We start from the raw sequence: 19,611 nt of genomic DNA on the forward strand, positions 1-19,611 counted from the left end.
GTACAGAAATAGTGCTGGATATAAACACAATGCAAGGGGACTAAATAAATAGGCTAGAAATTAACATTAAATTATGAATTCATGTATTTATTACTATTTTACACTCAAATTATTCTCTTTTATGCTTTTTACAACCATCTCAGGTACATATTGCTGTTCAAAAATTCTCTATGATTTATAAATCAAGAATGAGATAATACTGAAAAATGAGAGGATTGGTGGATTTTCTCAGTCAGTGCCTAATTGCTGTTTCAAAATGCATATGCAAAGGGACATTTCATTAATCATTTAATCATGTCCCTTGCAGGAAGTTGGAACTAATGTTGCAAATACCCTTTTCATATGAATGCTCCATAATACTATCTTATGCATTTGATATATTGCATATGTCATAAATTATAGCTGCTTCAAAAAGAACCAAGTGGGTTGTTATCCCTGAAGATGCTTGTTACAAAACCTTTATTAAGTTTTTTCCCCCCACTCTGACTTATTGCTGGTTCTTTTTCACAGCTTCATTCTAGCCCCCAATAATGCTCTTTCTGATGGCAAAGGTCTGTAAATTACCCATGCAATCACCAACACCATTTCACAGACCTGTTCTACTTCTACTGGTCTGCTAACAAGGCGATTACACACAAATTACTGAATGCCTATGAAATATTTAAATGCATTCTACTCTACTATGCATTAATAAGAGCAAAGCAAGCGCTGGAATTCTGGTGAGCCTCAGTCCCTAATGTCCCCTAATGAGCCTCTTACTGTGACTGCAGTTCAAACAGAGAGGTGAGGGGAAAATGCAAAGGGTGCCTTCAGAAAGGCAGCACTGAACAAACATTGTGTGAGCCAGTTCTAATTTATGGGTCACTTTATAGGTATATTGATTTTTGTTTTCAAAATGGAATAAATGATGTGGTCGACTGATGTTCTTTCAAAACTGCATGAATCTGTGTGCAGGCTTGCCAGACTTGCACATGGAAAAATATAAATATGCAGTCAAATTTCTAAGGAAACAATTAGGAAAAAAATTTTTTGATGGAGCCTGACCAAAAACAAAAAAAGTATAAAAATGACCTGCTTCCATTTGTCTACCGATCTCCCATAGGTTTTAGGGAATAACACAGTATGTGCCAGCTTACCCTGAAATAGTACAAACTATTAAATGAATTTTGACATTAGAATCTTGAATTCATTGCAAATTATCTGATTTCTGAAGAGAAAAACGGGGGTCGACCTTTAAATCCTGAAGCGTCAGAGACGGTTTTAGCAACGTGTTTCACTTGCCCATCAGTAGTGTATGATTTATTTTGCATTGAGCTTTAATGTTTAAACACTGACAGGAGTTTAAATACAAAATGTATTTGTGTGTGTGCCGCTATTCAATGCATGTCACTATTCATTTAGCAGATTGTGTCAGATGTCTTCGTTCTGAAGGATGATGGCACTGTCACCCCAAGAAACAACATCCTGACAAGTTCAAATAATGCCTTTTTGAGGTCATAATTTTGGAAGCAGGCAGCCTAGTCAAAGCCAAAGCTAATCTACACAAGATGTGAGTAAGGGTATAGCAACAATCTATTTCAAACTTTCTCTCTCTCTGGATTAAAAGAAAAGCACATATGAAGTTTGATACCTAATTAAATTATATTAGTCTTTCTGTTGCATTGAGCTGCCCCCTTTGAGGGTCTTGTTGGTAAACTGCCCTGTCTTCTTCTGTAGCATTCTTTCCACCCTTCCCTTTCCTCAAAACTAACAATTCTGTCTCTATAGAGGAAAACATTGCCTGTCTTTGTACGGTAGATCATGTTTTGTTTCGCTGGCGTCTGCTGCATGCAGGTTAAAGTACGCTTGTCTGCTGGCTGGAATGCTATAGTGTAAACCTTTTGATTTAAAGCTCTAAAAGCCAAATCCATCTACACTCAAACTGACTTAGGACCAATGGAATGATAATTAGTTTTGCAGACAAAATACACCAAAGTTTTGTCATATGTTATTACGCTCTGACATTTATAAGACAGTAATGAAGAACTACTATTAAATGCTTTTAGTGATCTTTGGGGCTCCTTGCCTGGCAACCGGCAAAATGGTTAGCTTCTGTCAACACCTGTTTTATAGTAAAATTCCAAACAAATTCTTAAACATTTTTGGCAGTCTTTTAATCACTTTTCTTCATTGCTCAGTACTCTGCTCAATAATTGTTCTCTCTGCAGTTGGGCAATAATATTTTCTGACCTGACTTTAAAATTTGATGCTTTTCTCTGCCAGAAAGAATTAATTTTACAGAATTGCTTTTGTTCAGTGGATCAGATGCACATGAGTAACTGTAATTTTACACGACTTCATCAAGGCTGAAAATCACCCCAAAACTTCTCAAGGCTGGGAATATCCATCCAAGCTTCATGATATCAAAAGTATGGAACTGCATGGCAGTGTGTCTGTCTGATATGACATTATGTGGAAAGACAGCTATGCTTGTTTGAAAATAACAGGCGAGTAATATTAATCTCATTAATCTTTTCGATTGTATGCAAGGTGGAATTTTCAAAATTCTAAACACCTCAGCGCAGAGAAGTATAATTTATATTTATCATCAACATACTGACTTCTGGAGGGAGAAAAACGAAGGTCTAAAAAAACCTTTCATGGCTATAAGTCATATTCTGTAAATTATTCTTCACTTCACTCCAAATCCTTTCTATTATTAAAAAAATGAAGCAAAGCCACTGTGTTTTCTGTCTTAATCCTCCTCCTCAAATGCCTCAGCACAGCTTATTATTATTATTATTGTAAAAGAAAGGAAAAAAAGATGAGGCACGAAGGCATCAACTTAAACTGGTTTCTCAACACAAGTTAGAGTTCACCTTATATATCAGAGACCACTTCAAATTTGTCACAAGAATACTGCAGAAATAGACACACAACTAGATTTGGGTAGCATTCCTTATGAATATTTTATTTCAGTACAGTATACTTGCATTAGCTCTATTAACAAGTACCACACTGTTCCAAGTCAGAACCTACAGCATTCTTACACAGATTAGACTAAGAGCAAGGTCTCGAAAACTACTGCCATTAGTTCTGTCATCCCCTATAAAGTTAATGGATTGGAAAAAAAATAGTCATTCTTTGGGTCTAAAAGTTGAAGTTGAATTGAAATAAAAGGTTTTTAATTGAAATGGGGCTTTGCAGTGTGAGCACAGAAGAATACTAAGGGGGCTAAAGGCAAGGGGATTCAGACTTTAAGACTACCGCAACACAGTATTTCAAATGAAAGAAACTGAAGTTTACATCTCTGTGACTTTGTATTTCTGTCTAAAAGACGTGTACAACAGTGGTCTCAAGTGGCATTTCTGTTGGGTGTAGAGCAAATGTCATGGCTTCTGGGTGGTATATAGTGCATGAGGTGTGGGTAACTGCCCCCTGGCTTTACAGCCCAAAGCAGCTCCCAGTAGGGCTGGGTGATATATCAATGTATCATCCAAAACCAGTTTTAAGTCCATCTCGTGATATCGGTTTCATAATTTTTGACCTGGCAATATATCACGAATCATGATGTGTGTTAGGGCTGGGCAATATACTGTCCAAAACCAGTTTGAAGTCCATAATTTTTGACCTGGCAATATAACACAAATCATGGTGTGTGTTTGTGTGCGTTATGCAAAAATCACAATGTGGAAAAACCCGTGAAGCCAGTCAGTGCCTCTACAACGTTCCATCCTTATTTCAGACATTGTGATATACAGTGATGTTTAGCTGGTGATCTATTGCAATGTTGAAAACCAGGTATTGCCCTAGCTCCCAGTTACAGGGACATTATCAAACAGGTGGTATGGAAGGGCGCATATGGGAAAGGGAAGCATATTTGATAGGCTTAGGCTACAGAATCTGGAACCTCTTGGCCTGACCCAAGAATATTCAGGATGTTCCCTTGAATGGGTCACACAGTTTAGAAAAATTGGGAACGATGATATATATAGAAGAACTACATTACTGTTAATCAAAGTGTTTCCAGGGACTGTGCATTATAAAACCAGGGACCTACAAAACAACTGTGAAAGCAGTGAGAGAAATATTAACATCACTAGACTCTGGAAAGATGGAAGTATTTATAAAAATTAGTTTTGCTTGGAGAGCTAAAGGCTGGAGCTAAGTTGGCTAAAACTCTTGGTATCAATTATGCCTAGAACAATATATGCAGTATGTAGGTTATTTTCGCATGGAATAATTTCTAGCAGCTTATATAAATCCCACACGCAAACAGTAACCTCTTTAATCTACAAACAGAAATAGTACAGATCAAGTGTATTCTTCTAAAATTGGGCAAAAATCTGTAAAAGTACTCTTTAAAGTACACCTAAAACCTAGTCTCCACAAAAAAAGTAAAATGAAGTAGGAAAGCAAACATAATCTACTCTGAAATAGATGAGTATATATATTCAATGTAAGCATTCAGATGCAAAAAAATATAGTTTTTTTTATAAAGACATGTGGTGCATCTTTGCCTTGTTGTGAAGCTGCTGTTTCTACATAGTCTGGTTCTATACCATTTGTAAACAGGCCTTTCTGATGTTTCTACCAACATCCTGGCAACAAAGCAGCACAATTTCAAATGAGCTAATTAACTTAATTGTTGATGAAGCATGAAGCAGTTCATTCACCCTGTTAGCTGCACCATGACAACATAAGAGCCTCAGCTTGTGAAGTTACTCATCTATATAAACCTATCTATAACGTTCCATTAGGACTCTTTGTACACTAAAGCCCTGTGCACCTCTCCTACGAGAGATCACGCCGTTTGGGCTCAGCCCCTCTCAAGTCCTCGCAGAATGAAAATGCTACAAAATTGCCACAAACTTGGTTTATGATACTCACTGTAATAACTGGATGCTTTTTAATTTTAAGGTGCCACGCCCCACGTTTTCACAGTTAATTTTGCAAGTGTCACACAAGATATTGGCTGCATTCTGAATTAAACATGGCAGAAGATGGAGAGGATTTTTCGCCTTTCTAAGTAGCGGCAAGCCTTCACACTTTGCCACATTGTAAGGTGCTCATTTAAACTTGGGGAAATGTAAAAACAGACTTCAGTGTGGCATGGGGAAGCTGCGTAATGTGGACTTTTTACACAAACAACAAACCACTGCAACCTCTCACACACACGTACGTGTGGGAAGGGTGGCTGCAGTGAAAGTCACAGGCTCTTGGTCTGCTTATACAGTTCTATGCCTGATCCAGGGACTCTTCTTGCTGTGACTCTTTTGTAAGCCAAAATGAAACTGATAAGCTTGATCATCTGTTGTTTTTACTGCTGGGTTGTTTTGTGTACTGAAATCCACCTTGAGTGTAATTTCCTTGTGGAAAAGCAGCATATAAATTGAAATCTAACCTTATCCAGTCTCCTCACTCCCACTCCTGTGTAAGTGGAGGTTTTCCCGTGGGCTTAGCGTTTGGAAAGATTTGCATGTGAACCTTTGCGGGAAGCCTGCTCCTTCTGGAGCTCCATGAGTGCACTGGAACCTCCAAAGAACTTTGGCTCGGAGCCCATGAATCGGTACTTGAGATGTGACCCTTTTGTAAGCTATACTGAAATCACCGAGTTCGCTCAGAAATAAGTGCTCTCATGACTGCGAATTATTGCTACAAAAGGACAGGCTAAAGAGGCACATTTCTTTCTACAGATTACATGCCAATACACACAGTTGCATGTGTTTTTTTTCTATTCATTATTTTATCAAAAGGCACTTTACAGATGCTCTGAGGTTACATTTTGGCAAAGGGGTCAGGTAAGCATCATGCCACTAAAAAGCCCAAAGAAATGATTTAATGTGAAAGGAAAGCTAATGATTCTATCCTCTCCAGTTGGCTTGATCTGGTGTTTTGGCACATAAGCCATAAACAGCCGATAACTTTACGGCTGAGTTTTACTGGATTATCTGTATACCTACTCAACTCTGTTTACTGCATCATCAAAAAGCCCCAACTTACTTTAAAAATTGTCCAAAATCTTCACAAATACTTTCACATCCAGGCCACTTGCAAACTCCATGGCCATAGAGAGTATGAGAGGCTCCAGTCTCCTCGTGTGATGAGCTGTGGCAAAAGAACACGGCATCAAATTCATCTCAAAAGCCATAATAGTAGGAGGCTTCTAGTGCCTGTCAGGTTATGATCAGTGACAAACAGGTCAAAACAGGTCAATTCAGCTCAGAGCAGTCAGAAAAATCTAATCGTTCTGCTGAATAGTTCAACTGCCAAGGATAGATGATGTTCTAATTAGAGAAGGAATAGAGCCAAAGATGACGGTTAATAAAGGATGAAAAAAATGACTGTATGTTACAGTATGCTAATTTTGCCATATGACCTCAACTTAACATTCCTCCCCTCTCTAAATACACACATAAATAAATAAATAATCCAGAATGGATCAGTTCTTCCTGAAAAGTGTGTAAGATGGCCAACAGAGACTTACAAATGTTTCTGCATGTTTTTTTCTTTACTTTTTACTCATAGAATCAATATACTGGGGTCTGCAGTCTTAACTCATGTTTTTATCCCAAGGCAGTGTTCTCACAAGTTGCTTGATGTTGTTTATCCAAACAACTATATGCTGGATTCAGTTTTTTTGGAGGGAGAAAGTCAGTTGCTTGGGTAATTGTCAGTGACAATTTCTTTTTTCCCCTCCACAATGCTGCAGTTTGGCTCTCTACTCCAGAAAAATCAACCACTGCCTTTGACGTATCATCAACTAGCAACCTTAATTGAAATGCCAAAATGAAAATTACCTCTGGATGTTATCATTTTAAAATAATGAAAGGTAATATTATGGAAGCCTAAAGAGAATGATAGATGCTACCCACAAATTCTAATTACACCCTCTGCAAAAAAGTGTATGGGGGGAAGCTATAGCTCAGTGTAGAACATCTGCTTTGCATGTAGAAGGTCCCAGTTTCAATCCCTAGCATCCCCTGGGAGGGCAAGCAATGTCCTTTGTCTGCATGTCACTGCCACTCAGTGTAGACCAGTGTTTCCCAAACTTGGGTCTCCAGCTGTTTTTTAACTACAATTCTCATCATCCATGACCACTGGTCCTGCTAACTAGGAGTGATGGGAGTTGTATTCCAAAAACAGCTGGAGACCCACGTTTGGGAAACACTGACAATACTGAGCTAGTTGGGCCAATGGTCTATGCAAGGCAGCGCCCTTAGTTCCTAAACCATAAAAAAACTCCTTTGATTGCCTATGGAATACTGTGGTACCTGTGGTTACCAACTTAATTTGTTCCGGAGGTCTGTTCTTAAGCTGAAACCGTTCTTATCTTGAGGCGCGCTTTCGCTAATGGCGCCTCCGGTGCCCGACTTCCGCTCACATCCTGGGGCAAAGTTCGCAACCAGGAGCAACTACTTCCGGGTTAGTGGAGCTTGTAACCCGAAGCATGCGTAACCAGAGGTACCCCTGTAGTTCTTATCTTCAACAATCTCTCAGTGTAACCACTTTTGCTCTGATGGGTTGGCTCACAAGTAAGATGGCCTCCAATTTCTGATAAACTCCTTTATGACTGACAGTGCAATCCTCAGCAAGGTTAATCAGAAGAAAGTCCCACAGAGTTCAGTGGGACTCCCTAGCAAGCGTGCTTAGGATTGTAACTTAAATTCCACAGAAATGAATGAGACATTTTGGTTAATTAAGTTCAATGGATTGGAGAAATGGATGGGATTCAGAGGAGCATCTCCCATCAGAAGATGCTTCCTCAGGCAGAGTAGGTACCTCCGAATATAACTCAATGTCCACAAACTATTTATAGTCTGGAAATGAACAATGGCTGGCCATTTACCACCAACAGCACACCATTCTGTATTGGCACCAATCCACCAAATGCTAGGATTTCCGCTGCTTTTAGCGTGGCTTGTACATACCTCTTAGACAAGCCTTGCCTACATGAAAAAAGAGCTAGTGTAGTATAGCAACTGGATGGTTCAGGGAGACCAAGTTTCAATTCCATGTGCCATGAAGCTCATTGGGTGAGCTTGGTCCACAGAGTTGCTGTCAGGATAAAATTGGGTATATGTGTGCTGGAAACCAGGGAGGCAGCCCTGAACTCCAGGGAGGAAAGGAGAGACAGAAATGTTGTAATAAAATAAATAAGACTGCTGTATTCTAGTTGGTGAAATCTACCTTCCGTGTTTGCCACTTAATATCTACAATCCTATATGCACTTACCTCAGAGTAAGCTCCACTTAACTCAGTGGGACTTACTTCAGAGTAGAAATGCATGGGATTGCATAAGACAGTGTGCTACCCAGAAAATATTGTAGTCAATGTTCAGTAACAAATCTCCTAACTCTGGGACTGGGAAGTTTATGTTTATTCTCTTTGTGGTTAATCAACAATTTTCCCAAATCATACTCAAAGCAACTCATCATGCTCAATACTGAAATTATTGTGTGAAGCATAAGTATGAAGAAAGCACTTTCATGACAGAGGAAAAAGCAAATCTCATTACCTGTCTCGTCTTGCATTTAGAACTGATGACTGTCCATTCACTATGGAATGATGAGTTATTGGTGGCGATGCTTTGGAAGTGGTAGAGGAGGTAGTAGAAGAGGAATTGTTAGTAGTGAGGTCTAGCCCTCCATGCTTAATGCCATTGTCTTCCATACTGTGAACTCCAGTAACTTCTTTCCATAACTGCTGAATCTCAGCAGGACTTAAGCCAGCTATAAAATGAAAGAGAGCTCCAATAATATAGCAAAGCAAGAGGTTCATATAATGAGCTCAGTGTTATTAATGGATTAATGCCAACAATGAAGGTGATGCAGTTTTTCCAGCACAATCAACATATAGTAAAACACAATTTAATTTTACCTCTTATTGGCACACAGTAAATTTGGCTGCTTTTCCTTTTGGGGCTACCAACAGTCAATTAAGGGTCACCAGCTTACGTAATATGCCTTCTCTCAAAACATTTGTTCAAGGATCAAAGGGAACAAGGTACAACCAACAACTGGTAACTACTGTTTGAAAAAACAGGTATTCGGGTGGATGAGATGTTCATTGCCTGCAGAATCAATTTCTTGATTCCAAAACATGGCTAAATACACCCAAAGTTCACAAAGTTATTTAAAAGCACTGCTTTACCAAAAACGTAAGGGGAAGCAGAAAAAAAAATATATCGGGTTACAACAAAGATGGAAGTATTAATCAGCTCTTTACAGAAAAAATGTAACTCAGGGGAATAAACTCAAGCCATGTTAGATATGCATGGGATCCAAACCCAGGAGGGAATCTCAACTAACATCCTGCAAATAGCTCATGCAAATACGCAGTCATATATTAGCTGCCCCTACTTAATTTCCGAATTGCAATAAGCAAATAATTTATAGAAGATAAACATTTGGAAAAGGACAATGCTTCAAGAGCCCCAGCTCCAAATGCTCCATACCAATTCTTTTCAGACACTTGTGTTGGAACAATTTAAAAGCACTTTGCCACATTCCTTTATAAACCTTACAAGGAGGTGGGAGGTATGGAGTTAACAGAAGCTCACAGGAACAGGATCTTAAGTTGGTATAGCAGAATACGCATCACCCCTTTGATCAAAGTAGATGCCATTATGAATGAAAGAGATCTGATCAACTTTTTTAAAAATAAAAAAAATCTGGCCATCTCCAAAAAGAAGGCTTGATGAAAAATTAAAATGCTGTGGTTCCTTGCAGCTTGGGCTAGATTACCAAGGGCAAAATATTTCATATCCATTATTAAGGTAGAAATTATTATTTTAATTGCTTTGGGAGGAAGAATTTTTTACTTATAGTTAATTTCATGTCAATAGTGCTAAGTAAGGTCAAAGAATGTGAAAGTGATTTCTTTTAATCATTTCAGTAGATGTCATTAATCATGACTTTCCAACCAAAAACTATTGTCGAATTTTATTACTGTTCCCTCATATATAGCTTGGCAGGATTAGTTGCATCAGAAAGACACAAACTTTTTTTTTTTTTTTGCACACCATTGTAAACGAATTGCTACATTTCCCCCCACAGGAATCTTAGAAGAAGAAGAAGAAGAGTGTGGATTTGATATCCCGCTTTATCACTCCCTTTAAGGAGTCTCAAAGCGGCTAACATTCTCCTTTCCCTTCCTCCCCCACAACAAACACTCTGTGAGGTGAGTGAGGCTGAGAGACTTCAAAGAAGTGTGACGAGCCCAAGGTCACCCAGCAGCTGCATGTGGAGGAGCGGAGACGCGAACCCGGTTACCCAGATTACGTGACTACCGCTCTTAACCACTACACCACACTGGCTCTCAGGCTGAGTACAGAACATAAATTTAAAGCACACATCCCCCAAGTAATTCTGGGAACTGTCCTTTAATCCACACAGAGCCACATTTCCCAGAACCCTTAACAAACGATAGTTCCCAAGATTATATGGGGGAAGTCATGTCTTTTAAATTCATGGTGTGTATGCAGCCTACATACTAAGATGCAGATATATATGAAATAAATCTATAAATATGTTGAGTGGGGTTATAAACTTTAACATTAATTCTATAAACACAAAATCTCTATGAACCATGGAATGGGTTTCATCCCCCAAAACAGATATACCTGCTGTCTCATTTACACATTTGTCATGGTTCCTATATTCACTAGTGCTTGGCAATATACTCATCTATTGTAGACCCTCTTCCATCCATCCTAGAAGAACTACTTATCTAAGAACTGATGCCTGAGTTTACTTTATTCTTCTTCCCTCCTTGTTCCTTTTCTTTGTGTGATATATATATATATATATATATATATATATATATATATAGCCTGTGGGCAGGGATTGTCTTGTCTGGTTCAGGTGCAAGGCACCAACACTCTAAATAAATAAATAATTACACATGTGAGTTTGGCGCTCCAATGCCCAATTGTGCAGAAGTATACTTAATGGTGTGTTGAAGCATGGTTCATGTCACTGAAGGTGCTTGAGGACTGAAGGGTCAAGATGCTTCCTTGGAAAGCATAAATAGATACACTGGTCATGGTGGCTTGTTCTCTCTCTCTCCCAGCAATCAACCTGCCAATGGGTTTAAGAAGCATGTGAGCCATGCCAGAAGAGGATTTTTCTTTGCTGCACTTGGGAAAGCTCAAATAATTTTTCTTTACTTGGGAGGATCACTTCGAGAAGCCGGGAATTTAATGCAGAACAGGGTGCTCAACTTATAATAATGGTAGGTTAAATTGTTCAATACCTGTGGAAGCTGTTCGTTTAAAACATCAGAATCACACTAAACTCCAATTATAAAACACTGTATGATAAAATAATATTTAAGTAAGGATCTTCATGTGGAATTTAAACATCTGAACTATAAGGGGGGAAATTAACACTGAAAATATAGTGTTCCTTCCCATTGGATTCTTGTTTGCGTGAAGTTTCAGACTATGGTGTGTTCATTTAATCCTTCCTCCTGGAACTGCTGAGGTCAGAGGAATACTCAGAAAAATAATACTAGAATAAAATGATTGAATTTGCACATAAAGCTAAACCATGGTTTAGTGCTATGTGGACACACCTCCACCAGTCTGAGCGAAGTGTTGGGACTGCACCCTCACCAGGAGGAGGACCTCTGTGAAATTTAATTTTGCTTTCAAATAATCATGGCTTAGCATTATGCACAAACAAGGAAACAAAGAATAGCTAGTTGCTGAACAAACCAATTTCAGGCCATGGGTTATCAAGCTGACTTGCTCAACTAGATTTGACTCTGCTGCTGCGCCTCCACTGCACACAGCTCCTGATGCCTTGACACTCTCCCTTTAGGTAAGTGAGGCACAGCACCGGGAAGGCAGGAGATCTGTGTGCGAGTGTGTGCACGTGCGCTTGCACACCACCTCCACCTGAGAAATGCACTCGTGAAGGAGAGAAACCACATTAGCTAGGTCTTTTTTATTGCAGGCTGAGTTAAATGGGCACATGTTACTACAAACAGATGTGGTACTTTCCCTTTACAGGTGTGCTCACCCCATAACAGAACATGATCAAAGAAGAGTAAGCACAAACTAAAAATCAATGGCATCCTAATAGGGTTGCCAGCTGTCCTCTTTTTCCAGGACACGTCCTCTTTTTCAGGGCTAAAATTTTAGACAGATTGCCTTGATTTGCTTTGAACGGCCATCATAGTGTCCTCTTTTTTGCTCTTCAAAATATGGCAACCCTAAATTATCATGTTAATATTTTTGTGTAAAGCTGTCTTGGCAGTGTAACCTCCATTTTGAAGCTTGCCCACTTTCCTTGATTAAATTGTGTAGGGCAGGAGTTGCCAATGTGGTGTCCTCCAGATGTTGGTGGACACTAGCTGGGGTAAAGGAGAGTTGTAGTCCAACATCTGGAGGATACCACTTGGGCTTCCCCTTCCTACAGGGGCTATGAGAAGTTTCAGAGTTAGATATGGAGAGCTGCTGGATCAGAACAAAGGCCCATCTAGTCCAGCACTCTGGTCTCACAGTGGTCAATCAAATGCCCATGGGGAAGCCCATAAGCAGAACCTGGGTGCAACAGCACTCTCTCCGTCTGTGATTCCCAGCAAGCCATCTTACTTCCAATAGTGGAGGAAGAACACAGACAATGTACCCAGTAGCCACTGATCACTGTATCCTCCATGAATTTGTCTAATCCTTTTTCAAAGCCACTCCAAGTTGGCGACCACCACTCGTCATCTTGTGGAAGCAAACTGCACAGTTTAACTTTGCAATGTGTAAGGAAGTAATTTCTTCCTGAAACATTCAGCTTCACTGGATGTGCACAAGTTACAACATTTTGAAAGGAAGAAAAACTTTTCTGTATCCACTTTCTCCACAGATACATAATTCATACACCTTTATCATGTTCCCCTCTTACTTATCTTTTCCCTAACCTAAAACACCCAAAATCTTTCCTCATAAAGAAGTTGTTCTAATCCCTTGATCATTTTCTGCACTTATTTCACCTGCACACTATCCTTTCTGAGGTAATGAGACTAGAACTGTACACAATATTCCAAGTGTGGTTATATAATGGCATTATATTGACAGTTTTATTTCAAACCCTTTCCTAATGATCCACAGCATGGCATTCACCATTTTTTTCAGCTGCTGCACATTGGGGTGACAACTCCATTGAACTATACACTACAACCAAATTTCTCATTCCTAGTCAGATACCACTAATCCAGACCCCATGGACATATATGTGAAATTTAGATTTAGATTTGTTTGTTCCAATGTGCATCACTTACACTGAATTGCATTTGCTATTTTACTGCCCATTCACCCAGTTTGGAGAGACACTTTTGGAGCTTGTCACAATGCCCCCTTTTTAAAATCACTCTGAACAATTTGCTATCATCAGCAAATTGGCTACGTCACTGTTTCCCTGTAACTACATTCATGAACTAATTGAACAGCACAGTTCCCCAGCAAACAGGCAAAAGGCAAACGAGGAAGTAAAACCTGCTCTCTGTTCCAATATCTGAATTTGTGGTGTGTATAGCAAGGTTTGGGTACTAATTCTTTGTCTATAATGAGTACAGCTTTTACAGGAAAAAAACCTTCTTCCTTGAAAGTTTTATGATTTAAAACCTAAAGCCTTATGATTTAAAACCTAAAATCCCCCAATGTCACCCAGATGGGGACTCAAATGAAAGAAATATTTTTGTTTTGAAAAAAATGGTTTAATAACAAAGAATGGAAAATCTGGAGCACAGGTCATGCTAGGGTGGAATAACAAGAAGAAGATGTGAGCTGGAAATAAGTTGTGTCATATGTACCTTGTGGCAGAGACTGGACAGGAAGAGCAGACTGGCCAGGTGGAATGGAAATGAGTCCCTGACGCTGAAGATTCAGCAGATGTTGCTGCTGCTGAAGTTGTTGCATCTGGAGGAGCTGTTGCTGGAAGACAAGCTGCTGGGCTGCCAACTGCTGCTGCTGCTGCAGAAAACCCAAAAAGAAACGGAACAGAGAGTAAAGATTGCAATGAAGGCTGTAAAGCAAGGCAGTGTCAGCTCATTTCCCCCTTTCGTTTCTGTTATTAAATAATAACGCTATTTACAGAAACAGGATCTGATTATTTTTATTATTTAACAAAGAGATTTGTTTTTATTAAAAGTGATTGGGTTATTAGTAAAAAAAAGAGAGGCAACAATATGCTATTTTTCAGCAAAGGGTCAGAAGAAGGCAGGCAACAGCTGTTCTAAAGGGGAGCTGGGTTTTTTTTGTGGGGGGGGGGGACTGTTCACTTCATGATAGATGATAACAAATTTATCTTGCTGAAAGTGTAACTCTTTACAACTGTCTGTGATTCAAAGGCACTCTTGTTTTTCCAATTGAATAAGTATGATCTGCAGTGGCCCATAAATGAAGTCTCCAGTGATCTATTAGTAAACTGGGATGTAGCCTTCATTTTACTGGCCTGTTGGCTCCTTTGCAGCTCTTGCTGGAATACATTAAACAAAACAAAAAACCCCACAAAAAACCCTGGCATTATATTCAAGGCAAAGAAGCGGCCTATTATAAGGGAAAGCATAACTTCCAATTTTGTGAGGCATTACAAGACAAACTGGAGTTCTTCAGGCTCAGGAGGGTATGAGGATGTAGTCACACTTCAGAGAAAGACAAGCTGCTGTGGAAGACCTTTCCTTTTCTCAGTTTGGGGAAAAGAGAAACTTCTGATGCGCTCACTGGAAAACAGACTGCATAATGGAGCAAGTCATGTGGATTGCCCGGAGCCTCGAGAGAAATAAGGGAGCAATTTCTATTCCATAGTTGATGGCTGTCTGAAATTCTATTCACAAATCCAAACAGAAACAAAGCCTCGGGAGGTCAGAATGGTTTCCCGCACGTTTGCATAATGGGCAGCTACAAGACAACGTCTACGATACCTGCTGATCAATTTAACTACTTCACATGTTTTGTTTGTATTATGTTTATAGTTGATGCAGTTTGCTGACAAGTGCAAGCTAGGTCTGAGAAGCCGGCTTGTCAGGTTGATTTATGAGCATATCAAACTGTAACTTTCGGCTCACCACTCCAAACATACAGTAGCAGTTCATTAATCAGGGTCTGTGACTTCAAAATCTGTGACCAGTTCCCCCCCACTTTTCCTCCTCTGCCTGCCTCCCTGTTATCCTTTTCTAAATAATGGACTAAATTTGTGTGATCTTTGTCCTGTGTCCTAAAGAAAAGAAGGGTTCTTGCATCAGTTTATGATGCTTTACGTATTCCAAATAACTGGGACTTTGCTCATTAGATCATCACGCAAATATTCATGGGATTAGGGGACAACAGAACTGGATGGTAATCCTCAGGTCCCATACTTATGAACAAGAGAAGTTGTGCCATTCTACTTTTATTACAGTTACTCTCAAGAATGGTCATACAATACAAAAATGTCTATGCCTGTACTGATCCCACAGAAAGATAAGAGAACTGGTGAGATTCTATCCTTTGTTGGAGCAGCCCTTACTTTAAGGAAACGCAAAAGTTCAAATTATACAGAATCCTTCCTCAGGCAGAACGATTATTCAGAGCACTCAGTATGGGTTATTTTGCCTGATGAAGAATGCAGCTCTCAAGCTTGTATAATACTTCAACTATTTATCGGTGGGTGTCTGTGTGTTTTGGCATGTGTTTTAAAACCTTCTCACCTGTCCCATGGGCCATTTCACAAGCTCAATTTTGTTTCCATGCAATGCTCCCCACGCTCATTTTTATACTGATAATGTATTATATAAACCAGAATCTCCATAGATACAGCTTCCTCTACCAGGTGGCGATTTCTGCATGTACAACAGTGCTTACTCCCCACCCCTAGAACTTCTGCCATTACTGGAATCACCCTTAGAAGAAGAGGCTGTTTCTATGTAGAACTTGGTGCATATGAGCCATTCTCTGTGTGAAGATGTCCTTGGTGAGCATCATGTAGGGGCAGAATTGACCATGTGGACTGGCCCTGAGCTGTTTCTACACCAACAGCTTCTCAGACAGAAGATCTTTAAAAATAAAACAAAACAAGAAACTCTAGCTCTTTTCGTCCTCTACTTGGTCACCAGCAATGATTTATCAGTTAACTTTTTACGTTCTACCTCTTTTGCTTGCTTTCCTGGGTGTTGCTGCTGCTGTTGCTGCTGCTGTTGTTGCTGCTGTTGCTGTTGTTGCTGCTGTTGTTGTTGTTGCTGTTGCTGCTGCTGCTGTTGTTGCTGCTGTTGCTGCTGCTGTTGCTGCTGCTGTTGCAAAAGCTGAAGATGTAACTGCTCTTGCTGTTTCTTGTAAAACTCTTGAAGTTGTTGCTGAATAAATCATTTTGACTTTAATAAACAAAGGCAAAGTTTCAAGTATTATAAATCTCCTAAACTCTTCTAGATTGGCATGTGGTAGGATAGTCATTAGGATGCACCTCAGAATAAAAATGTAGTTTGAAGAGACAGATCTACATACATTTTTTTCCAAGGCAGCTCTGAAATTTTCCATTGCAGATCCCAAAATATCCTAAACAAAAGGGCACAGAAAATCTGTATTCCAAAAAGCATACAGCAGAGCCCAACTAACTCCCCAAATTATCACACTTAAATGCAACACCCATTCAACTTCAAAAAAGCCTCAAGTAGAAAACCTACCACTTGTAAATATTCAAAAGTTTCTCCAAGGCCAAACAAAATGCCCTATTCCTCAGAGATGCTAAGGTGGAGAGTTAATTAATCTGCCACCTGGTTCAGCAGGATGCCAGATTTACAGTTGCAGACATTTGAAAATTACAGTTTGTCTGTAATTTCCATGATGCTACATATCAAGTGTTTAAACATACTAAGAATGAAGACATTATTTTCTTCATCATAATTATGTTAAATTAGCATATGCCCCCAAAGTTAGGCAAAATTATAATGCACACTATAATAATGTGTGATTAATGACACTGCCTTTGTTCTAGGAATGAGAGGCTTAAAGGATTCTTGACTCACATTTCAGATTTTGGGCTTTAGGAAGAGCAACCTACTTCTGCCTTTCCAGTCGCTACAGTGGCAGGTTTTATTTGAAAGAACTTTCAAATAAAATTACATTCTCTCTGATAAAAATGCCGGTAAATTTAATTTCTTAAAACTGCTTTCCACTTATATGACTAAAGGGAGAACTAAAGTGTTATGAATTTTAAAGCAATAATTATCTCAAGGTCTATTTACACTTCCTTCGACAAACTACAACTCAAAATGTGCCTAAATGCTTGAACATTTAAATATTGATTTGTTCCCTATTCACACTGCACTTGCCATTCCTGTTATCTGATGTGGAGTATTTAAAGCAGAAAAACTAACTTTTTCCTACTGCAGCTTTGAGGGATGAGAGTGTTGCACATATATTTATGCCATGGGCATACAAGTACCAAAAAGGGGGGGGGGAAAGGAAAAATATTGTTGAGTACATAAGCCACATATAACATTCTTCATGCTTGTGAATGTGCCTGAGCTATGCTAACTGTTCCAACGAGCACCCAACATTACCTGCTGTAACATAACTGCTTGCTGCTGCTGGAGAAGTGCTTGAAGTTGCTGTGGAGACAAAACTTGTTGCTGGAGAATTTGCTGCATTTGCTGAGGGGTGATCACCTGGGGAGTCATCATGGCCACTGACACAGGCACCTAAGGAGACAAAAATTGCAAATATATTGAAGTTCACATCTGCAATACTTGGCGATAGCATTTAAAAAACTTTTTGTGCTGAAGTTGGCCTATTTGCTTGCTCTAATTTGAGAAAGCAGCAGCTGTCCTACACCTTCAACAGAAAAATGTGTGGGGTACACAGATGTAGGGATGCTTGAGGAATTAGATTTCTATGTCTAGTCTAGGCAAACTGGCCTAGACACATCAGATTTTATCAGGCTCAAAAGTTTATAATTCACATGTCTTGTAAACTGCTGCTATATATTTCTAAGGTGACTAATATAAATGGCGCATTTAAAAATAGATAACCACGTGTTAGGGTTCTCAACATCTTACTACAACAATAAATGGATAAAGAACCCAGGCAATTTCTCAAGGTATAAAAACAAACAGGTAAAATTCTGCTGCACGTGATCTTTTGGTCAATACATATACTGTGGTACCTCGGGTTACATACACTTCAGGTTACATACGCTTCAGGTTACAGACTCCGCTAACCCAGAACTTCAGGTTAAGAACTTTGCTTCAGGATGAGAACAGAAATCGTGCTCCGGCAGCGTGGCAGCAGCAGGAGGCCCCATTAGCTAAAGTGGTGCTTCAGGTTAAGAACAGTTTCAGGTTAATAACAGACCTCTGGAATGAATTAAGTACTTAACCCGAGGTACCACTGTAAATGTCTTTTTTAGAGAAATGGCATGAATCTGAAACAGGATTCTAACAAGGAACACAGAGTTGGAGGTGATTTAGAGCTGCATCAAACTAAATCACATTCAGAGTAGAACCATTGAAATTAATGGACCAAAATTAGTCTCAACTAACCTAATCCATTTATCGCAGTACATGTACTCTGATGATTATTTAGTGGAATTTGAAGAAATAAATGGGGACAGCTTCAGGAGGTGTTATGGAATGCATGAAATTAAGTCAAGGTCCACTTGTGGCCCATGGGTTCACCACCTGTAAGTTATGGGAACCTGGTTTAGGGGTGGGAAAGTCTTTGTATAAGGCGTATGAGGTGGACTGGTACTGGATAACTCAGTTGGTTACAGCATGGTGCTGATAACACCAAGGTTGCAGGTTCAATCCCCATATGGGGCAGCTGCATATTCCTGCATTGCAGGGGGTTGGACTGGATGATCCTCAGGGTCCCTTCCAACTCTATGATCCTATGACTTCGGCCCCACTGTCCGATCAAACCTTGGTGAATGTGTCCCTGCTTCCTGAAGTCTTGCACTGTCACCAGTAGTGGCTCATGAGAGTGGTGTTGAAGGCAGTGGTACCCTCCTGGCAGCAGCACTGTGCTCGTGGGGATGAGGATGCAGTGGGATGGCAGCAGCAAGTTCATGGGAGCTTCAGGCAGTGACAGTCCTACAGGTGCCTACACCCTTGTGGGGCCACTGCCAAGCCATAGCAGCCCTGGCCTCACCCCTCCCCAATGAGCACAGCACAGCACTGTCACTGGAGCACCCTACTGCCTCTGCTCGCCTCACATCACCACGGTTACTCATTTGTGTGCCGAGTTCCTAACTCTGCTTGTCCACAGCCATTCTTGACCATTCCTTTCTAAGCATGTTTTGTACAACCATCAGTGCCCCACAAGCCTAGATGTTTGCTTCCCTGTTTCCTGCTCTCTGAGCTCTCGTGATATTGACCAGCAATTATTAGAAGTACATCTGATGCTACACTGCTGCTGAGTGTTCCCTGAGTGCAGCAGAACTGGCAGGGCCAGATCACAGGTGTGTAGTTAGTTTTGCCTGGGATGAGCATCAGTCAGCTGCTCCACAACCTTTAGAGCAGCAAGAAATGTGCCCAAAATAGTTTGCAGCAGAGGAATGACAGGAAAGTGGAGGCAGGGGTAAACAAGGAAGCAACACGCAATTCATGCTCGTGAGGCAAAGTGAAGAGGTTGCCTCAGGTCGATCTGGCCTCCTTTGCCACCAC

At 40.0% G+C, this 19,611-nt stretch overlaps 1 protein-coding gene across 27 annotated transcripts in view; it reads right to left on the reverse strand.

Moving 5' to 3' along the window:
* Positions 1–19,611, reverse strand: part of FOXP2 (forkhead box P2) — a 349,270-nt gene that overhangs the window by 50,445 nt on the left and 279,214 nt on the right. For 22 of the 27 annotated variants that reach the window (XR_008332550.1, XM_053406905.1, XM_053406912.1 and 19 more), the window contains 5 exons: positions 17,512–17,649; positions 16,102–16,305; positions 13,789–13,948; positions 8,498–8,711; positions 5,983–6,087 (listed from right to left, as the gene is read on the reverse strand). Coding sequence is in view for 26 of the 27 variants with exons in the window: in XM_053406905.1 (XP_053262880.1) it covers positions 5,983–6,087; positions 8,498–8,711; positions 13,789–13,948; positions 16,102–16,305; positions 17,512–17,649 (821 nt within the window). In the remaining variant the exon portion in view is untranslated. The remainder of the gene's footprint in view (positions 1–5,982; positions 6,088–8,497; positions 8,712–13,788; positions 13,949–16,101; positions 16,306–17,511; positions 17,650–19,611) is intronic. The other 5 variants (XM_053406910.1, XM_053406908.1, XM_053406889.1 and 2 more) reach the window with 2 other exon arrangements.

The sequence above is a fragment of the Podarcis raffonei genome, chromosome 10 (assembly GCF_027172205.1).
Source record: "Podarcis raffonei isolate rPodRaf1 chromosome 10, rPodRaf1.pri, whole genome shotgun sequence".
NCBI lineage: Eukaryota > Metazoa > Chordata > Lepidosauria > Squamata > Lacertidae > Podarcis > Podarcis raffonei.